Here is a 19939-nt window from a genome sequence, read left to right on the forward strand (position 1 = left end):
TTAATGGTGTAATAAAAATTGAAAAAATAAATTATTATTTTTTAAAGTCGCGCACATGATTTGTTCAGATTTACGAGCCATGGCTATATTTTTATTATTTGCTCGTATACACAGGTCCAATCCCGTTTTAGTTCGTTCGTATACTTTAAAGCGGAGATAACTTTTATAGTGTGATACTAAACAGCGATTTATTTTTTTAGTTCTAAAAAATGTTATTAATAACCACGGTCTTTTGATCGTTCCTAATGTAATAGAAAAAGATAATTCTATCTTCTAGCGCTTTAGGTCAAGTCACTTTACAACTATGAAAACAAAATAGGATCAACATAATAAATCGTCTCAGATATCTACAATTCCCTATAAGAGATGGCGAGAATGTTTTTAAATAAAAAAAGAAAACATTCAAAATTTTAAGGGTTTTTTTTATATAATTAAAATTAAGATTTCTAATAATATACATTACAATAATTTACATTTTTACAATAAGTTTAGCTTATGCTTTAAACGAAAAACATCCGTCCATACATCGCACAAGCTTTTGCGTGCACGCAGTCTGATCGACGCTCCCGTCGGAAACAAAGGGCGGGTATTTCTTTCCACTGAAAAAAAAGTTTCCATTGGCAAAAAGCTACAGTTTTAATCCAAAAAATAAATGCTGAGATGGATCGTTGTTGAAAATGAACGGCGTCAATGACATAACATAATCTTGATGCCTGATAAAAAGTCTTAGCTGGAGTGTTTATTTCAACTTCCACACTTGTTTGATGAATATTCCTCTTTCAATTTAAAAAATTACGTATCATAGGTTCCTCGAGCAAGCAATGTGATGCCAGTCGTGTTTAAACAGTAACAGTCCTGTACTTACTAGGTGAGCGAGAGAGCACGCCGGCAAGCGAGGCGCGCGTAGTAGAGTGGCGTGGGACACGACACCGAGCGCGGGCCGCGCCCGCACGTGTAGCAGAGACTGTACGCCAACCGCTCCAGCTGAGTGTACGGGACGCCGTCGTTGAAGTAGATGTGGTAAGTCGAGAAGCGCGTCGCGGCCGCGCCTTGGTGCGACACCTGGGATTAATAAATACGATGTTTTAAATAACCGAACAGGACAAAATACACGAAACAATCGAATTGGTAGAAAAAGTAGTAAGGTCTTATGAATTAATAACACCAGTGAAAGATTTGCAAAATTTCTGTCATAAAATCGTTTCGTTAGATGAACGAAAGTGGTAAGATGTTCATAGTTGTGATGTTGATAAAAATACAACTGTACTTACCATACTAAAGTTCATCTCGCTTTCCGACGACATTGGATCTTCTTCGTCGTATATGATAATGCCAGGTCTCGTGGTCTTTTGTTTAATCCACGTAACTCCCCAGTCAACTGTCTCCAATCTGCAAATGAGAAAGAATTTAGTCAATTCGCACAATATGTACCAAATAACAGTTATAACACAGTGATCGTGACAAGACTCGGTAAATAGAAATACGCACTTAAAATAAAATCAATGTTTTCAAAAAAAAAAACTTCGAAGAAGACAACTAACGGGATCATCTAAGTAAACATTTTTCAGTCAACTATTTTATAGAATGAAACAAGACCCACCTGGCATTACGCGGTGACTGAACCACTATAAACAGTATCTTGGGCCAGGTGCAAGGATCGTACACCTTCTGAGAAGGCTGCGAAGCGCGCCAGAAAGCTGCTGACAGCGCTCTTAACTCATAGGACTCCACCTGCATAACGAGGATCCCATCAATACGACAGTTTAGTTGTTTATTACAGCTTTGGGATAGTCTTTATGATTAAATAAACGTAAAATTGCAGGCAGTTGACGCACAAAACTTAGCAAAGACATAGCTCAGACTACAACCCAATACCCGCAAGTGGTTAAGATGCTGGTGATCTTGACGCTGGTAGATGCGTCAAAATATTATGAGCTTATTAAATGTAATTAAGGTCTCATTCAAATCTATTTAAATAATGTATAAGAGTAGTACAGGTCGCGTCATTTGTTTTTTTTGAAACCAGTAGACATGTTTGTAGATAACTTGTTATGCTCGAGTATTGGAAAATTAGTAAGTACCTCATCATACAGTGTTCACGGGCATGCAATTGCGGAAGTAGATAATCGTTGTTGGGAGTGCTTTGTGATGCCGCCAGTAGACATTCAGATGCTCAACCATCATATTCTCAAGTCCAGAATTTCTCCTTTCTGTAAACGAACAAGAAACAGATTAATATAGGTTGTATCAAGAGGGCGGTGTTTTTTGTATATTTTGCTTTTTATTTAATTATAATTACCTCTGACACCTGAACACTCATTGTCACGTTGTACTTAGCGCACTGGGGGTCGATTGATGCAGTTACTGCTGCAATGCTGGGCACGTTTGATTTATACAATGATAACTGAAACAAAAATATAAGTACATTGATGTTATAAATAAAAGTCCCAACATTTTTCCAGAAAAATAGACTATGACTTTCTTAGTAAGCGGCCCAGAAAAAAAAGCGTTTAAAGAGGTGAAGTTTGAATTGTTAAATTCTAAGCTATTTATGGAGTATTCTTATATGTTACCTGTTCAGGAGTGGGATGGATGACGTGCCCTCCTACGACCATAACGCGTTGGGGTTCTCGGATGCAGGACGGCATGCTGCTGGGGTGCAGAGCATGGTTCACGCCCATAAGCTTTGCATTGACCTGCAAATAAATGTCTGTCAATATTCTGTTCTAACTAAAAGTGTTTCCGCTTAAGTACCTACTATTCAAAGATTTTGTTTCACTAAACTAATTAGGTAAAGTTATATTACCTTCAGTAGAATGTTTTTGATAGCTTGAGATTTCAATCCCCTCCGAGCGGTCTGTTCTTTTAGGCATTGAGTCAAAATGCCCACTTTCCGCTCTGCCAATTGTTTAACCTAAAAAAGAACAATTTTTAGAATAAAGTTTAAATATCATTATTATAATCGTCATGGGTAACTTTAATTGAAGTATCTTAAATATGAAGACGGAGTGGAGGTCTTTATATATTTCACTCGATCCTCCGCAATGCCATGATCTTTTCATCATACACACGTGTCTGTTCACCGTTGAGCCGCGGACTGAACGGGGTATCGCACTATAAGCACTAATTAATTTAAATTCAATCACAAACCTTGTGGTAGTAATCCCGTTCGCCGTCTGGCAATACAACGAACAATAGCTTGACACCTTTTTCTTTGCACTTAACCAATGTGTTCATCAAGTCGTCAAACTGAAGGTAGAACTGTTGAAGCACTGGCTCCGCTACGGACATTCCCATATCGCGGCCGCATTTCTGTATCTGTAAAATTGAACTTATTAATATCACATACAGTATGCTTTTTGCATGTCACTCTATGAATATATGACTGAAATACTTAAATGAAAAAAAAAACTAACAAATACATCGTAACAAAGCTACGTAAAGGAAATTCATTTAAGAGTTGATAATTCATGTTGCTAAGAACTAGAAGTAGATTGCACAGTGTTGTTGTTTTTTTTTTTTTTTTATTATTGTTTTTTTTGTTACTTTCGCTCCTTAAATTACTTCTCTTTTCTTTTAATATGTTAGTATTAGTTACGGCCACCCCTGCCAAAGGGTCCGGGCTGAAAACCAGCGCTGGTAACTAAAGCCAGCACTTGCTGAGACCGGCACCCATTGTCAAGGTGTAGACCTATTTTGTTCCTAATTAGAATATGCGTATTTTGTATCCACTTGTTTATACTTTGGCAATAAAGAGTTTATTATATTATTATTATTATTAAAGTAATAATACCAATGCTATGGTCTCCGCGTAGTCCGCCTGTGCGCGTGCGTCGGGTTCGATGACGACAAAGCCCCAGCGCGGCAGCGTGGCCGGCTGCAGCGGCCTGCCCGCGTCCCAGGAACCAGCCCTGGATAGCCAATGCACACATTGTTATAAATAACCATGACAATAATTATAAAAGAAAGATTTGACAAATAATCAAATGCTAAAATAGAAAACGCGAAACGCGATAATGATACATTTAGAAGAAAAAGTTCGGAAGTAAATTTAAGATAAACTCACTTTGGCCGGATCACCTCACCGCCGGTCTGCAGTACAGGCGTGGGAAGAGTTTTGTAACGACGTAGTCATTACGGTCAGATGAGCTAAGCCAGAAATAATTTTTTGCTGGTCGATCTTCATCTGAAACAAAAAAAATAAATAAGAAAACATGTCACAGACATAGTAATTTAATAAAAAATCAACAGATGAGATTAAAATGCGAATAGTAACCCGCCTACAAATGTGCCAGTTTGGCCGCCAGATTATAATCAGAGAAATGTTTGCCTTCAACATGAATCAAGAAACTTACGTTGATGACTTCTTCGATGTTACGGTTGCGATCTCTGAGGAGCGTCGTGGCCTCGTTGTTTACACGACTAGGAACAGTCTTCAACTAACTACCTGCCATACTTACATTCCGTATTTATACGCGAAATTTAAATCAACAAAATATTTACACAAATAACTTGAGCCAGTAGAGGGATTAGACTTACACCTTTTATTTGCTTAATGAGGGCTCGTTAGTAAACAGTGTCATTTAGGAAACCCATTATTATTTACACGATACGTAATGTTATTTATCATTAGGTAAAAAGCAATGGAGAAGCAAAAAAAATGCAGCAGACACTTAAATTGTTTGTTTGTAACTGAGAAAGTAAGAATACTATTTTTTTAATCGTGCACAAACAAATGACGTCACAGCAGGCTCATGTCCAGCAGGAATAAATGAGCGACCAATTTGATTAGGTACATACATACATAGTCGATTAGAACACATAAAATACAAAATTATGTGTACTTAAAAGTGAATCTATAATATTACCTTTACATAGGTTTGTGAGTATAATGGGTTTAAATTTAGCAATGATCGAACTGAACTTAAAAAAAATCTTTCACGGACCTAAATCTAAATCTAGGCTATTCCTAAATAAGTTGTTATATTATACTTTTTATATCAACAGGCAGGTTTTTTTTAGGTTGGCAACGCATCTGCAGTACGCCTGGTGTTGCAGATGTTTATGGTCGGTGGTGATCTCTTACCATCAGGAGACCCACTTTCTCGTTTGCCCTCCAGTCGAATAAAAAAAAAGATAAAAAGGACAGATTTAGGTTCCCGTGGGACGTACAAAAAACTGCCGGCAAAAGCAAGTCATAAAATGAATCCTGAATTCAGATTGACTATTTAGCTAATTTGGAAAAAGTAAGCAATGCTTAGCCGTGGAAGGTTTTGATCTAGGCTAGCATCTGTTAGTTTTTCTGACTGTGTTATTGTCGTTAGTTTTTTCGATTATTCCATAAAAATTGAATGAAAATTTGAAATGTGGTCTATAATACCTCATTGAGTTTCTTGCCGGATTCTTCTCAGCAGAGGTTTTTCCGAACCGGTGGTAGATTTTTTTTGACATTCATAAGTGCTTGTTGTAGCCTAAATTGAATAAAGATATTTTGACTTTGACTTTGACCTTGAAAAACTAACAAAAATGCAACTTTGACAGCTCAAAAATGAGTACTTAGATATTTAGTTTTTAGGCCGGTAGGAATAGAATTGACTGCCCAATATGACTATCCTGGGTTTTCTTCCTCACCTAAGTAATGCATAAGTGGTGGGGAGTAGAAATAATACATCCAAAATGGGTATTTTTGCGGTTTACAGTTATAACTCGTAAAGGACTTACAATAGCGAAAAGTGTTGTTTATAATAGGTTTTTGAAAGACATTATCTTTTGTGAACAGTTACCAGTTATTATAATTGTTTTATTTTATCACACCTCTGGCGTGTACCTGAGAATGGTATTTCAGAAAGAGGTCGTAAACGGCCTTTTTATATTAGTGTACTAAATGATCTACCTAGTGTTCATAGAGATGGATCACCAATCCACTGAACATTCCAAAGATAACTTGAAACATTTTGAAGTGAGCTTGTGAATAAATAGAAAAGGCTATGTACCTATCCATACATAACTATTATCCTGCTTTTGTTACCGAAGTCGTCAGCCAGTTACTTGCGAAAAAGTTAAGAAGTTCATTTCATGTGTGATGCATTTCTAACCTTATTCCTTGTTGAGTAGGTTTAAAATAGCCTAAAGAGGAAAAAAGCGTATTCAACATTTTATACTTGAGTGTCGGGCGGTTGTAAAATGCAAAAAACGTTATGTACTTATACCATTGTCCTGTTAGTGTACTTTATAGGCAATTTTGTAAAAAATAGAGTCGATAATCAATATGAACCCTTCCAAGTCGGTTATAATCTGCTTTTACTATGATCTCGTTATCTTAATTTATGTTTGAAAAGACTACAATGACATTTAGTGGCCAAAGGCCAGGTGGCCACAATGATATTGTAGTTTGAAGTGGATTGGCTCACTTCAAAATGTTTAAACTATAGTTATAACGGTTTTACAATGTGATCATTATGGCAGGTACTTTGCGGTTAACCGTACAATAGTAGGTATTGTTTTATTTACGTTAATCAACAAAAAATAAACGATGCTAATGCGCACACCCCTGCAATACCCCTGGTGTTGCAGATGTTTATGGGCGGTGGTGATCTCTTACCATCAGGAGACCCACTTGCTCGTTTGCCATCCAGTCGAATAAAAAAAAAAAAACACTTTTATGTATTTTCTTATTTTAGCAAACTGCATTTCTATTTAATGAACTGTTATCCCTTTTAAATATGTCGTCTGCATTTTTGAGAGTTGACACATCTACGGAATGCAAAAGTTGCGGTTAAAAGCTTGCTTGTAAATATTGTACCCACCAACATATTTTAAATTTTGCAAAGTCCAAAGTCTTAGCCAAATATAAAAAAGCAATACTTATTTTAATACTAATCGACGAACCACTTAATTTGGATGAATTTCTTAAGTTCGACCGATATCAGTCATTTGTATATAAATATGTGGGTATGTTAATTATTATACCGTTTTAATGTATGTACATTAATACCTAATAATATACAAATTTAAATTGCACAAAAAACTATGTATGAATCACAAAATTTAAATTGCGAATAATTAGCAGAGTTACAGGCGAAAACTTGTTGGAATGCGAAAGTTTGTAAGTCTGTTTGTTTGTTTGTTTTTAGCTGTGTTTTTGTTCATCACGTCTAAACCATTGAACCGATTTAGTTGAAATTCGGTATACACATAGTTTGAGTCCCGGAGGATAGGATATTTTTATACCGGAAAATTGCATATTTAGTTCCCGCGGATTAGCGATAATCGAACACTACGTAGACGATGTTGCAGGTATTAGGTCAGTTATTTTTAACCCCTGACGCAAAAGGAGGGGCGTCTGTCTGTGTGTGTGTCTGTCTGTGGCACCGTACCTCATAAACGGGTGAACTGATTTGAATGCGGCTTTTTATATTTGAAAGCCGAGTTTTTAGCGATGGTTCTTAGACATGTTTCATTAAAGAATGAAAGAAAGAAAATACATTTATTTATTCATCAAAATTGGTTTAGCCTTTTTTAAGATATTGAACTTTGAAATGACATAGTCCAAGTTAACCAACTTTTTATTGTTCGATTTAGACTATAATTAACTTATTATTAGGCTTAATTATTTACAGTAAGTGTAAAGTAATAGCTCAACTTCCTGTGGTGTAAGAAACTCACTTCCAATAAGTTTTTGTTGGTGACTCCGCTTATAGTTCGCAATTTAAATTCTATAATTCATAATGCTTCGAGCAATCAGAATTATTTTATTAATTAAGATAAAAACAGTATAATTATTTATATTATTACTGGCACCAAGAAAATGACAAAATTAAACCAAACTCAAATTCACAACATTTATTGACATAAAAAACACACTTCATCAAAACAAAAACACAGTAAAAACATAAATAGGAGTAGTGAGAAAAATTAGAGACGTTGTGCTGTAGTGTGAAATCAATGCTGCTTATTCAATTAGTTTTTCGAAAAGCATTTAAAAGTATTATTTTTATATTCAGTTAAGTATTCATCGTTTAGCAAATATCTGTGTAAGTAAAAATATTAAGAAACAAACTGCAACTTTTTATTCTGTGGGACCTTGGCGACTTCTCAAAATAAAAGAAAGCCAGTATTTATCAGTATTATTCGTGATAGACTTTTATATTCCTTAAAAACGAATTAAAGTTTATGACCGGTTTTTAAAGAAAAGAAAAGTCTAAAACGAATAATTATTCGAGTAGACACATTAACTTATATATTTAGAAGGGTTCTATCAGACACATTAACTTATATAAGGGTTCTATCAGAAAACATTATTAATTTCCATTCAATTTTTATGGAATAATCGAGAAAAACTAACAAAAATGCAACGTTGCCAGCTCATTAGGTATAAACCCTCTTAAATCTGTCTCAGTGAACAATAGATCATTAGTACACTAAAAAAAAGGCCCGCTTGCGGTAACTTTCTGAAACACCATTCTCAGGTACACGCCAGGGAAAACTGGTAGTTGTTTACAACAGATAAGACATTTAAAACTGCCGTTAATCTTTTAACAACATCGTCGCTATTACGCTTAACGGTCAACCGTTCAGTAGCAAAGTTTTGTTAAGATGAATCACTTGAAAAAGAAACCAGACTCAACGTAGAATAATAAAGCAAAGAAAGACAAAAAAGTGTATATAGATCGTATATTGCAAATATACACTCGCATCTCACATATTAAGAAAAACCTAGTAGGTAGTTGAGTGCACGTTATCTAATGATGTTTTCCGTAACCAAAAAGCAAATAAGTAGTTATTTTCTATTGTGATTTTGCACATAAAGTAAAAAAAAACTCACAGGTGACTAGGTCAAAAATCTACCGCGGCTAAGCGTCGTTTACTTGTTTCAGTGAAGCGTACGCGTTTTTGACTAGATTTTGCCCGCAGTTTTTTTGACGTCCCGCGGGTACCTAGCAATGTCCTGTCGATAAAAATGATAAGAAATGGCGTAGATTTAGGGCGATGAAAGATTTTTTCTCCCAGAGGCACAAATTTGTGCCTAAATTCCTTTGATCCTGTTATCCTAGGAGATAACAGATTAAGAACAGTTCCATCATTGCAAAAATTAAACCCATCATAGTCGCAAACTTATAAAGTTGAAGATTCATTTTTAAGTAGTAACACATTATTTTGTATTTTAAATGTTCTAATCAAATTGTTAGCTTATTCACTCCCACCCGCTGTGACGTCATTTGTTTGTGCACGGTTGCAAAAACAGTATTTTTACTTCCTTAGTTACAAACAAACAAATTAAGTGTTTGTTGCATTTTCTACAGTTAACATAATTGGAACCCTAAGTTATTTATTACTAGCGTTTACCCGCGGCTTCGAACGCGTAAATCAATTCCTGGATTTTATTAAATTCTCGTGGGAATTCCCTAAAATTACATTGTGGTTTTCATTGACGTTATATTATAACAACCATGCCAAATTTCATGACTCTAAGCCCAGCGGTTGTAATTTCGAGATTTTATCCCTATCTCGCGGGAATACCGGGATAAAAATAGCATATAATGTGTTATTCCAGATGTCCAGCTATATTCGTATCAAATTTCATGACTCTAAGCATAGCGGTTGGTTTTTCGAGATTTTATCCATATCTCGTAGGAATATCGGGATAAAAAGTAGCCTATGTGTTATTCCAGACGTCCAGCAACCTACATACCAAATTTCATGACTCTAAGCCCAGCGGTTGTTATTTCAAGATTTTATCCCTATTCCGTGGGAATATCGGGATAAAAAGTATTTTATGTTTTAATCCAGGTTATAAACAATCTTTCTGCCAAATTTCATCCAAACCCGTTTAGCCGTTTCAGCGTGAAGAAGTAACAAACATACTCACTCACTCACAAACTTTTACATTTATAATATTAGTAGGATAGGATTTATTTATTTGTAAACAAAAAGTTACAGCATTACAGTTAAAACAAGAATCCGCTGTAAAATAAGTTGTCTGTCTGTCAATCTTTTCATCTGTCAAACCCCTTTTACCCTTGAACGCGTGGAGGCTGAATGAAGCTGAATTTGATATTTAATACTCGGGTCTGCTATCATTTGGAATAGTAAAAAAAAATCAAACTTCTAAGTGAACGCAATCAAAATAACTTTTACAAGTTTCCACACATATTTCCGGGGGATCAACGGGTACTTATTACAGTACATAGTAGTTGATTATTACAAAAACAATAAGAATCAGAATCAGAATATTATATTCGTTTAACATCGGTATTGATCTTAAAATTAAAGCATGTTGCAAAACACTATGTTTTGCCAGCAGGCGTACGAATTAGGCGTAAGAAAAATTCAAGCCTTTTGTTTTTATATATCTGCCTGTCTATGTCTATAACCAAACTAATTTGACCTCACACTGTCAACACTTAGCTTAGGAGCAGGGCTCCGCTAACACTGGATTTATAGGTACTTACTAATTTGTACGGAACCCTCGATGTAACCCGCATTTACGATTTATGTATGTATGTATGTAAACTCTTTATTATACAAAAGAAAAAGAAACAAAACACAATTGACAAACTTTGAGATACTTATTTACTTCTTTCTACCTAAACATAAATAGCATGACATATTGTGTAAATAATAATAGATTAGAAATAGAAATATAGAAAAAATAGAAAATATTTATTTCGCACTTCGCAAATTACACAAAAACACAAAAAAACATTAAGTAGTAGGTATTTGCGAAATCGCGGATTACGTTAATGACACTGTTTACTGAGGAGCCCTCACTAAGAAAAAAGGGTGTTGGTCTTACCCCTCCATTTTTAGATTTCGTTCAAATTCGTATAAATACGGAATGTAGGGATGGCAGGTAGTTAGTTGAAGACTGTTCCTAGTCGTGTAAACAACGAGGCCACGACGCTCCTCAGAGATCGCAACCGTAACATCGAAGAAGTCATCAACGTAAGTTCTTGATTCATGTTGAGGGCAAACATTTCCCTGATTATAATCTGGCGGCCAAACTGGCACATTTGTAGACGGGTTACATATCCCAATAATGCTGTCTCACTATTCACATTTTAATCTCATCTGTTGTTTTTTTATAAAGTTACTGTCTGTGAAATGTTTTCTTATCTTATTTGTTTTTATTTCAGATGAAGATCGACCAGCAAAAAAATTATTTCTGGCTTAGCTCATCTGACCGTAATGACTATGTCGTTACAAAAACTCTTCCCACGCCTGTACTGCAGACCGGCGGTGAGGTGATCCGGCCAAAGTGAGTTCATTTTAAATCTACTTCCGAACTTTTTCTTCCAACTCTATCATTATCACGTTAGATATTTCTATTTAAGCATTTGAATATTTGTCAAATCCTACTGTTATATTCTTGTCATGGTTCTTTATAACAATGTGTGCATTGGCTATCCAGGGCTGGTTCCTGGGACGCGGGCAGGCCGCTGCAGCCGGCCACGCTGCCGCGCTGGGGCTTTGTCGTCATCGAACCCGACGCACGCGCACCGGCGGACTACGCGGAGACCATAGCATTGGTATTATTACTTCTAGTTCTTAGCAACATGAATTATCAACTCTTTAACTAATTTCCTTTACATCGCCTTGTTACGTTGTATTTGTTAGCTTACGTTTTATTTAAGTCATATATTTATAGTGACATGCAAAAAGCATACTGTATGTGATAATAATAAGTTAAATTTTCCAGATTAAGAACTGCGGCCGCGATATGGGCATGTCCGTAACGGAGCCAGTGGTGCAACAGTTCTACCTTCAGTTTGACGATTTGATGAACACATTGGTTAAGTGCAAAGAAAAAGGTGTCAAGTTATTGTTCGTTGTATTGCCAGACGGCGAACGGGATTACTACCACAAGGTCAGTGATTAAATTTAAATTAATTAGTGCTTATAGTGCGATACCCCGTTCAGTCCGCGGCTCAACGGTGAACAGACACGTGTGTATGATGAAAAGATCATGGCATTGCGGAGGATCGAGTGAAATATATAAAGACCTCCACTCCGTCTTCATATTTAAGATACTTCAATTAAAGTTACCCATGCCGATTAAAATAAAAATATTTAAACTTTATTCTAAGACTTGTTTTTTTTTAGGTTAAACAATTGGCAGAGCGGAAAGTGGGCATTTTGACTCAATGCCTAAAAGAACAGACCGCTCGGAGGGGATTGAAATCTCAAGCTATCAAAAACATTCTACTGAAGGTAACATAACTTTACCTAATTAGTTTAGTGAAACAAAATCTTTGAATAGTAGGTACTTAAGCGGAAACATTTCAGTTAGAACAGAATATTTGACAGACATTTATTTGCAGGTCAATGCAAAGCTTATGGGCGTGAACCATGCTCTGCACCCCAGCAGCATGCCGTCCTGCATCCGAGAACCCCAACGCGTTATGGTCGTAGGAGGGCACGTCATCCATCCCACTCCTGAACAGGTAACATATAAGAATACTCTATAAATAGCTTAGAATTTTAACAATTCAAACTTCACCTTTTTAACCGCATTTTTTTCTGGGCCACTTACTAAGAAAGCCATAGTTTTTTTTTTCTGGAAAAATTTTGGGACTTGTATTTTATAACATCAATGTATATTTTTGTTTCAGTCATCATTGTATAAATCAAACGTGCCCAGCATTGCAGCGGTAACTGCATCAATCGATCCCCAGTGCGCCAAGTACAACGTGACAATGAGTGTTCAAGAGTCAGAGGTAATGAAATGACAATCTCGAATAATTTAAAACACTGCCCTCATAATACAGCATATATTAATCTGTTTCTTATTCTTTTACAGAAAGGAGAGATTGTGGACTTTGAGAATATGATGGTTGAGCATCTGGATGTCTACTGGCGGCATCACAAAGCACTCCCAACAACGATTATCTACTTCCGCAATTGCATGCCCGTGACACTGTATGATGAGGTACTTACTGGCTTTTCCAATAACATAACAAGTTATCTACATTATGATTCGTGTTTTGGAGTCATTTTGTATTTTTTATTTCAACTCCAAATTTGTTACTTTACGGTCATCCCGTGAAACCTAACGCACATACCGCTGGTCTCTCTTTCTGTTTTTTTCTCTGTTCATAGATGTTTCAGGTTGTATTTTCGTTAAGTTATCTACAGACACGTCTATTCGTTTCAAATATACGCAAATGATGCCACCTGCACTACGATTACAAATTATTTAAATAGATTTTTAATTAGACCTTAATTACTTTTAATAAGCTCATGATATTAATGCTTTTTGTGTGTCAAATGCCTGCATTCTTACGTTATCTAATCATTAAGATGGTCTGCATCTCGTGATAGCACTGAATATTATGTAATTTTAAAGGTATTTTCGTTATTGCAGGTGGAGTCCTATGAGTTAAGAGCGCTGTCAGCAGCTTTCTGGCGCGCTTCGCAGCCTTCTCAGAAGGTGTACGATCCTTGCACCTGGCCCAAGATACTGTTTATAGTGGTTCAGTCGCCGCGTAATGCCAGGTGGGTCTTGTTTCATTCTATAAAATGGTTGACTGAAAAAATGTTTACTTAGATGATTCCGTTAACTGTCTTCTTCTTATTTGTTTTGAAAACATTGATTTTATTTTGAGTGCGTATTTCTATTTACCGAGTCTTGTCACGATCACTGTGTTATAACTGTTATTTGGTACATATTGTGCGAATTGACTAAATGCTTTCTCACTTGCAGATTGGAGACAGTTGACTGGGGAGTTACGTGGATTAAACAAAAGACCACGAGACCTGGCATTATCATATACGACGAAGAAGATCCAATGTCGTCTGAAAGCGAGATGAACTTTAGTATGGTAAGTACAGTTGTATTTTTATCAACATCACAACTGTGAACATCTTACCACTTTTGTTCATCTAACGAAACGATTTTATGACAGAAAGTTTGGAAATCTGTCACTGGTGTTATTAATTCATAAGACCTTACTACTTTTCCATCAATTCGATTGTGTTTTCGTGTATTTTGTCCTGTTCGGTTATTTTTAAACATCGTATATATTAATCCCAGGTGTCGCACCAAGGCGCGGCCGCGACGCGCTTCTCGACTTACCACATCTACTTCAACGACGGCGTCCCGTACACTCAGCTGGAGCGGCTGGCGTACAGTCTCTGCTACACGTGCGGGCGCGGCCCGCGCTCGGTGTCGTGTCCCACGCCGCTCTACTACGCGCGCCTCGCTTGCCGGCGTGCTCTCTCGCTCACCTAGTAAGTACAGGACTGTTAAACACGACTTGCACTACATTGCTTGCTCGAGGAACCAATATATAATATGATACGCAATTTGTTAAATTGAAAGAGGAATTTTCATCAAACAAGTGTGTAAGTTCAAATAAACACTCCAGCTATTTAAGTTTTTTTATCAGACATCAAGATTATGTTATGTCATTGAGGCCGTGCATCTTAGCATTTATTTGTTGGATTAAAACTGTAGCTTTTTGCTAATGGAGGACTTTTTGTTTCAGTGGAAAGAAATACCCTGCCCTTCCGACGGGAGCGTCGATCAGACTGCGTGCACGCAAAAGCTTGTTGGAGTATGGACGGATGTTTTTTGTGTAAAGCATACGCTAAACTTATTGTAAAAAAGCCATGTATATTATTAAAATAGTATAGCATTAACATTTAAATATAATAAAAAATCATGAACTAAAAGTTTCTTTTTTTATTTAAAAAACATTCTCGCCATCTTTTTAAGGAATTGTAGGTATATGAGACAATTTATTATGTAGATTGTAACATCCTATTCAGTTTTCATAGTGGTAAAGTGACTTGACCTAAAGCGCTAGAAGCTAAAATTATCTTTTTCTATTTCACGATCGATAGATGTGGTTTCCAGTAAATTTAGAAGTAAAAAATGAAATACTATTAGTATCTAAAAAAAAAAATTTTTTTTCCGTTACCTACTAAGTTCCTGTGTCTCATCATGAAGGTTTTGTAATTGTTGATTTTTTATTTTGTCAATATTTAAGACAAGAAACTAAGAGCGGTTGAAACAGAAGAATAACCCAAGCGTCATTTAGTATAAATTTTAAACACAATGAAATATCAGAATTACTTACATTGAGATAACGATCCCGCTAGAAATGTGAACGATATCACAACCACCACCAGCCAGAACTGAAGGCACTAATCCTTGATTAATTCAATTTATAAATGAACTTTATCTTACAAGAAGGAAAATCAAGATAAAAATATGAAAATGCTGATGAAAAACTGGACAGATTACAAAATTTGACTCCCTTTTATTCATCATTTAGCTCCCCATACTTCCCTACTCAAGGAGTATATCAAATCTTCAGGTACATTAAAAACAAAAGAACAACAAAAAAAAGGTCTACCTCTTGATCTTTTAGCCATTTGGCATAGTTAATGGTTAGATTCCAAAATCAAAGTATAAAACTTAGGTTATCATTATATCCTTTCGACTTGCCTTTGGGCCGCTTTTAGGATTTAAATACCTACCGGCTGTCACCTTGGCTGCATAGCAACGCCTAATGGTGATTTTTCACCGGCGAGGCGAGAAGAGACGAGGCGAGACGAGAATTGAAATTTGTATGCATACTCGCGCGCCCGCCGCGAGCCGCCGCGGGCCGCCGTGGGCGCTGCCGTACAAATTTCAATTCGTCTCGCCTCGTCTCGTCTCGCCGGTGGAAAACCACTTTAACAATGCCTAGCAATCAAAAAGACACTGAAAAAAAAAACACGTTTCTTGTACATATATGATGACCCCCTTAAGTTTGTAACTTTATTTTTTGTTATCTGTTGCTATAGCGGCCACAGTAATACATAATCTGTGAACGTTCCACTACGTATTAGCGCCTCAAGAGTTAGAGCCCTGTGACAGACGGACGGACAAACAGACAGACAGGAATCTCAGTAACAGAGTCCTGTTGGCCCATTACGTCCGGAACCGTTAAGAGCCTGTAGTAGTTGTCAGCTAAAAGGCCATGGTTGCCTAGAAGTTTTACCTATGGCTTGTGGGGTCGAAACCGGAATTTAGTAAGTTTTATACGATCAGTAGGGCTACTACGAAATTCGAAAATCAAAGTTCGTATCGTACTTTAAATTATTATTACTTAATACGAGTGTTTTTCGCTTCGAGCCCTTATCTTTCAAACAAAGGCCATTGTCTCTATTATCGCAAAGCCGCTAGCTACCGAGTTAGCACGTTGTGGATTATGAGAAGAGCGGTGTGCAAGATCCTGAAATTTGAGAAGTGGAGCACATTATTTTATAATTTTTCGACCTTAAATCAGGCTTTAGTCGTTTTCTTACATCGTCATCGTGTGCATCGTGTTATTTTTATCAGTACCTACTCTGCTCGATATTGTTAAAAACTTGACGACCTGCTTACGTGACCCTGGATTTTGATTGCAATCATTTTAACACCAAGTATCAAAATAATATGAGTGCCGTATAGACTCGGGGTAGTCTATCGTCCTACACTACCAAAACGTAACATCTAGAATATCAGTGACATTAAATTTGAACCTTAATACTATGACGATACCGTTTGTTTCTCAATATGAATGTTGTAGTGGCACGTGCTAACTCGGTAGCTAGCGGCTTTGCGATAACAGAGACAATGGCCTGTGTTTGAAAGATAAGGGCTCGAAGCGAAAAATTCACCTGGGAAGATTTATACTAAACCTAGTCCAGCTGATTAGTAAGTACGTTGTCTTTTCCATTGCTCTAGCTTTATTGCCGTTAGTTTTCAGCTGATCCACTTAAAAAAAACTACGCTTTGTATGGTAAACTATAAAGGACACGATAACGACCGCTTTGTAAGCAGCTTACAAGAGATCATGGGCATTATTTTCCATAAACAATAAATAGTATTAACAATACGTTTACTACTATGTTTAAAAAGGCTTATTTTTGTACTAAGATACACCACTTAGTGCCATTGTTTTATTTAAAATAAACCTGCCTTGTACCTCCGTGAGGTATTTCAGTAGATGGTGATCACACCTTTTTTCTGTTAGTGTACTTACAATCTATTGTTTATAGAAATAGGGTCAATAATCTGTTTAACTTTAGGTAATTATAATGGTTTGTTGCGTGGTCATTACCATTGTAGTCAGACATACAATAATTACGTGTTTTTTTAAGTGGATTAGCCGAAACAAAAATGGGAGGACAAAGTACCTGTTTTTTGTTTTAAAAGATTTTAAAAAACGACGTTACTATTTATTAAAATGTTAAAATTCTTTTTAAAGTTCTGTTCAAAACAAATACTCAGTCACCCATTGTTTAGTTTATAAATAGGTGATCTACTATTTTATTATATGTGGTATTTCTATTTATTTTATTAAAAATGTGGTCAATAAGGACTTTATCAAAAAATTACACTAAACCGTTTGTAATTTAGGAATCATAGAATACTAATAACTGATGCTTATATTAATGCTGCCGCCGAGGCTAATTTACATATAGGTTTATTTTTGATAAATGTTCTTTGAATTCAGTTTGCGGGTAATGACTTGTTTTTTAATATTTTATTTACAGAATTATTTTTGACACCTACTTAAAATGCTAAAACAAAAAAAAAAAAAACTATCATTAGGCACAGATATGTAGATATCGAGTATTTTTAATTAATTTTAGCTGATAGCTTTCGTAATCAAAGTTACCACTAACAAAATAAAAATATTACTCTTTTCGCGCTACGGAGCCTACAAAACCTACGACAATCTTCTATCATCTCTCTGTACAAACAACCATAGAGACAATTTTACATGCCAGAATTTGTTGAATATTGTAACGGTGGACACTTCGAACACCTACTAAAATAAATTAAAGTATGTGAAAACAATGCATTTTATTCATTTTAGACATAATGTTTCATGGACACATTTACTTCTTAAGACGTAAACAATCGATAGCTAAATAGAAATAGTGTAAGTTTTTTTTTCAAAACAACCGGGTTCGATTCCCGAGCTGAGTGCAGGTTTTTTTTTTAAATGCATGAATGCAGTTTTACTTGTTATTAAAATTGATATCATGGTTCCTAAGAATACATTTTCGTATGCCGTATAGTTTCAGACTTTCCCATACTGACCGATATAAATGGGCCACCCTGTATATAGGGAGAACGTAGCAAAGGAGCAGGCAGGCATGGCAAAGGAGCAAAGACTACAGTATATATAGGGATATATAGGGAGGACAAAGGAGCGACCACACTGCTGCTTAAAAAACTGTGACGGTACAGAATCGCAGTGACGCATCGTATGCGCACCGTTTTTATCGCATGCTCTCCACACCGCTGCTCAAAATACGCAGACGGTGCAGAATCGCGGTGGCGTGCCGTAAACGGCACGACTTTTGGTGTAACCAAAAACAAGCAGCACCGGTTAAGGTTAAGCAGCGGTGTGGAGAGCTGAAATAAAAACGGTGCGCATACGATGCGTCACTGCAATACCGTTTACCGGGTGGGCCCTGTAAGTTTCTGCTACTCAAATGGAACTACTTTAGTTCTGCATCTTTAAAAAACTATGTAATTTGTCAAAGTCAAAGTCAAATTCAAAATATCTTTATTCAATTTAGGCTATAACAAGCACTTATGAATGTCAAAAAAAATCTACCACTGGTTCGGAAAAACCTCTGCTGAGAAGAATCCGGCAAGAAACTCAACGAGGTATACATATTTTTTTTTAAAACATATTTTTAAAATATTATTAACACGTTGACTGCGGTACAAGTCAACTTTGACTCGTATTAGACTTTCGCTTAGTGCGGCGTTAGAAAATTGGTTATCTCCGTCTGGTGCGGGAACAATTTGACATTGAAATCCTTTTGGCTAGAAAGAGTCAAGTATACACTTATGTATCTTTCTTTAAGTTCTACTCGATAGAATAATAAAACTTTACAAGACAAATTTGGCTAGTATCGCACTAGATTGAAAAAATATTCAAGCAGTGCGGTGCTGGCTAAAAGAGTCTCGTAAGCTACCGCCTTGTATCGCACCACGGGAACAAGTCAGCGCAGGCTAGTGCAGGGAATAATGCTCTCTTGTGTTTCTTTTATCGCCCGGTAAGAGATTGTTTATAAGTTGTGAATGCACCTAGGAACAGATCATAAAAAAATACACAAAAGGTGTTTGAAAGTTGTGTACAGATGTAACATATAATTAAGAAAAACAACTAAAATTCGAGAAACTATTAAAAAATCAAGAAGAATACATACCTACTGCCCAGAGCATGAACAATCATATGTTTAGAATTCGAAGCAAAAGTTCTCGCTTAATTTTAATGTTCAATAGTTTTAATCATCGATATCGACGTTTAGCTTTTTACATTTCCCCTCTCTACCTAATCATCGATATGAGAGCCTTAGCCTTATCCCCATGGTGCGATACAAGTCGTATTGTCAGTTAAATGTCCTATAATTCCTAAACCAAAGTTAGTAGCTTGTGGCGAAAGTAATTTAAGGTAAATTAATTGGTGAACTTGCTATTACAATCAGTAAATTAGCAATTTGTAAATTCATTAAAGATATATTGGGTAAAATTTAAGACAATATGGTCTCGTACCGCACTCTACATATCCAAAATGGTATCGTACAAACGCTACTGAATACGTATTTAGGAATTATGATCGTAACATACTCATTCAAAATGGTATGTATAGCACCAAGCGTAAGTTATAGAAATGAAGCCTCGCATTCAACGTGTTAAATGACATGTATACATCACAAGTATTTAACACAACTTTATTTTTAACACAGTAGGTTCGCTATTTGAAGGGATCGCTAATGCGGATCGGAATTATTCCCAAATATCCCATTCATTCCCATTTTGCCCATTCCCATTTGTCATTATGTTTATTCCAAACAAATTAAATGGTATTTTCAATGTACGGCATCCAATAGCCTAAATGACATCGCCTGTCACGTAACAAAATGACTGATTTCGCAAAAC

General features: G+C 36.2%; 2 protein-coding genes across 2 annotated transcripts; one reads left to right on the forward strand and one right to left on the reverse strand.

The window, feature by feature from the left end:
* Positions 1 to 864: 864 nt before the first annotated feature.
* LOC141441268 (protein argonaute-4-like) lies at positions 865 to 4460 on the reverse strand. The gene is made up of 10 exons (XM_074105936.1): positions 4356 to 4460; positions 4067 to 4186; positions 3794 to 3911; positions 3151 to 3318; positions 2807 to 2914; positions 2574 to 2696; positions 2300 to 2404; positions 1601 to 1731; positions 1272 to 1389; positions 865 to 1062 (listed from the first exon to the last, which is right to left on the reverse strand). The coding sequence occupies exons 4-10, from the start codon at positions 3295 to 3297 to the stop codon at positions 865 to 867; spliced, it is 930 nt and encodes a 309-aa protein (XP_073962037.1). The 5' UTR covers positions 3298 to 3318; positions 3794 to 3911; positions 4067 to 4186; positions 4356 to 4460.
* A 6400-nt stretch (positions 4461 to 10860) lies between these two features.
* Positions 10861 to 14629, forward strand: LOC141440930 (protein argonaute-3-like). Its single transcript, XM_074105524.1, has 12 exons — positions 10861 to 10944; positions 11136 to 11257; positions 11411 to 11528; positions 11699 to 11866; positions 12103 to 12210; positions 12321 to 12443; positions 12612 to 12716; positions 12800 to 12928; positions 13364 to 13494; positions 13703 to 13820; positions 14033 to 14229; positions 14487 to 14629. The coding sequence occupies exons 2-12, from the start codon at positions 11136 to 11138 to the stop codon at positions 14578 to 14580; spliced, it is 1413 nt and encodes a 470-aa protein (XP_073961625.1). The 5' UTR covers positions 10861 to 10944; the 3' UTR covers positions 14581 to 14629.
* Positions 14630 to 19939: the final 5310 nt, after the last annotated feature.

This window comes from Choristoneura fumiferana, chromosome 23 (genome assembly GCF_025370935.1).
Source record: "Choristoneura fumiferana chromosome 23, NRCan_CFum_1, whole genome shotgun sequence".
NCBI lineage: Eukaryota > Metazoa > Arthropoda > Insecta > Lepidoptera > Tortricidae > Choristoneura > Choristoneura fumiferana.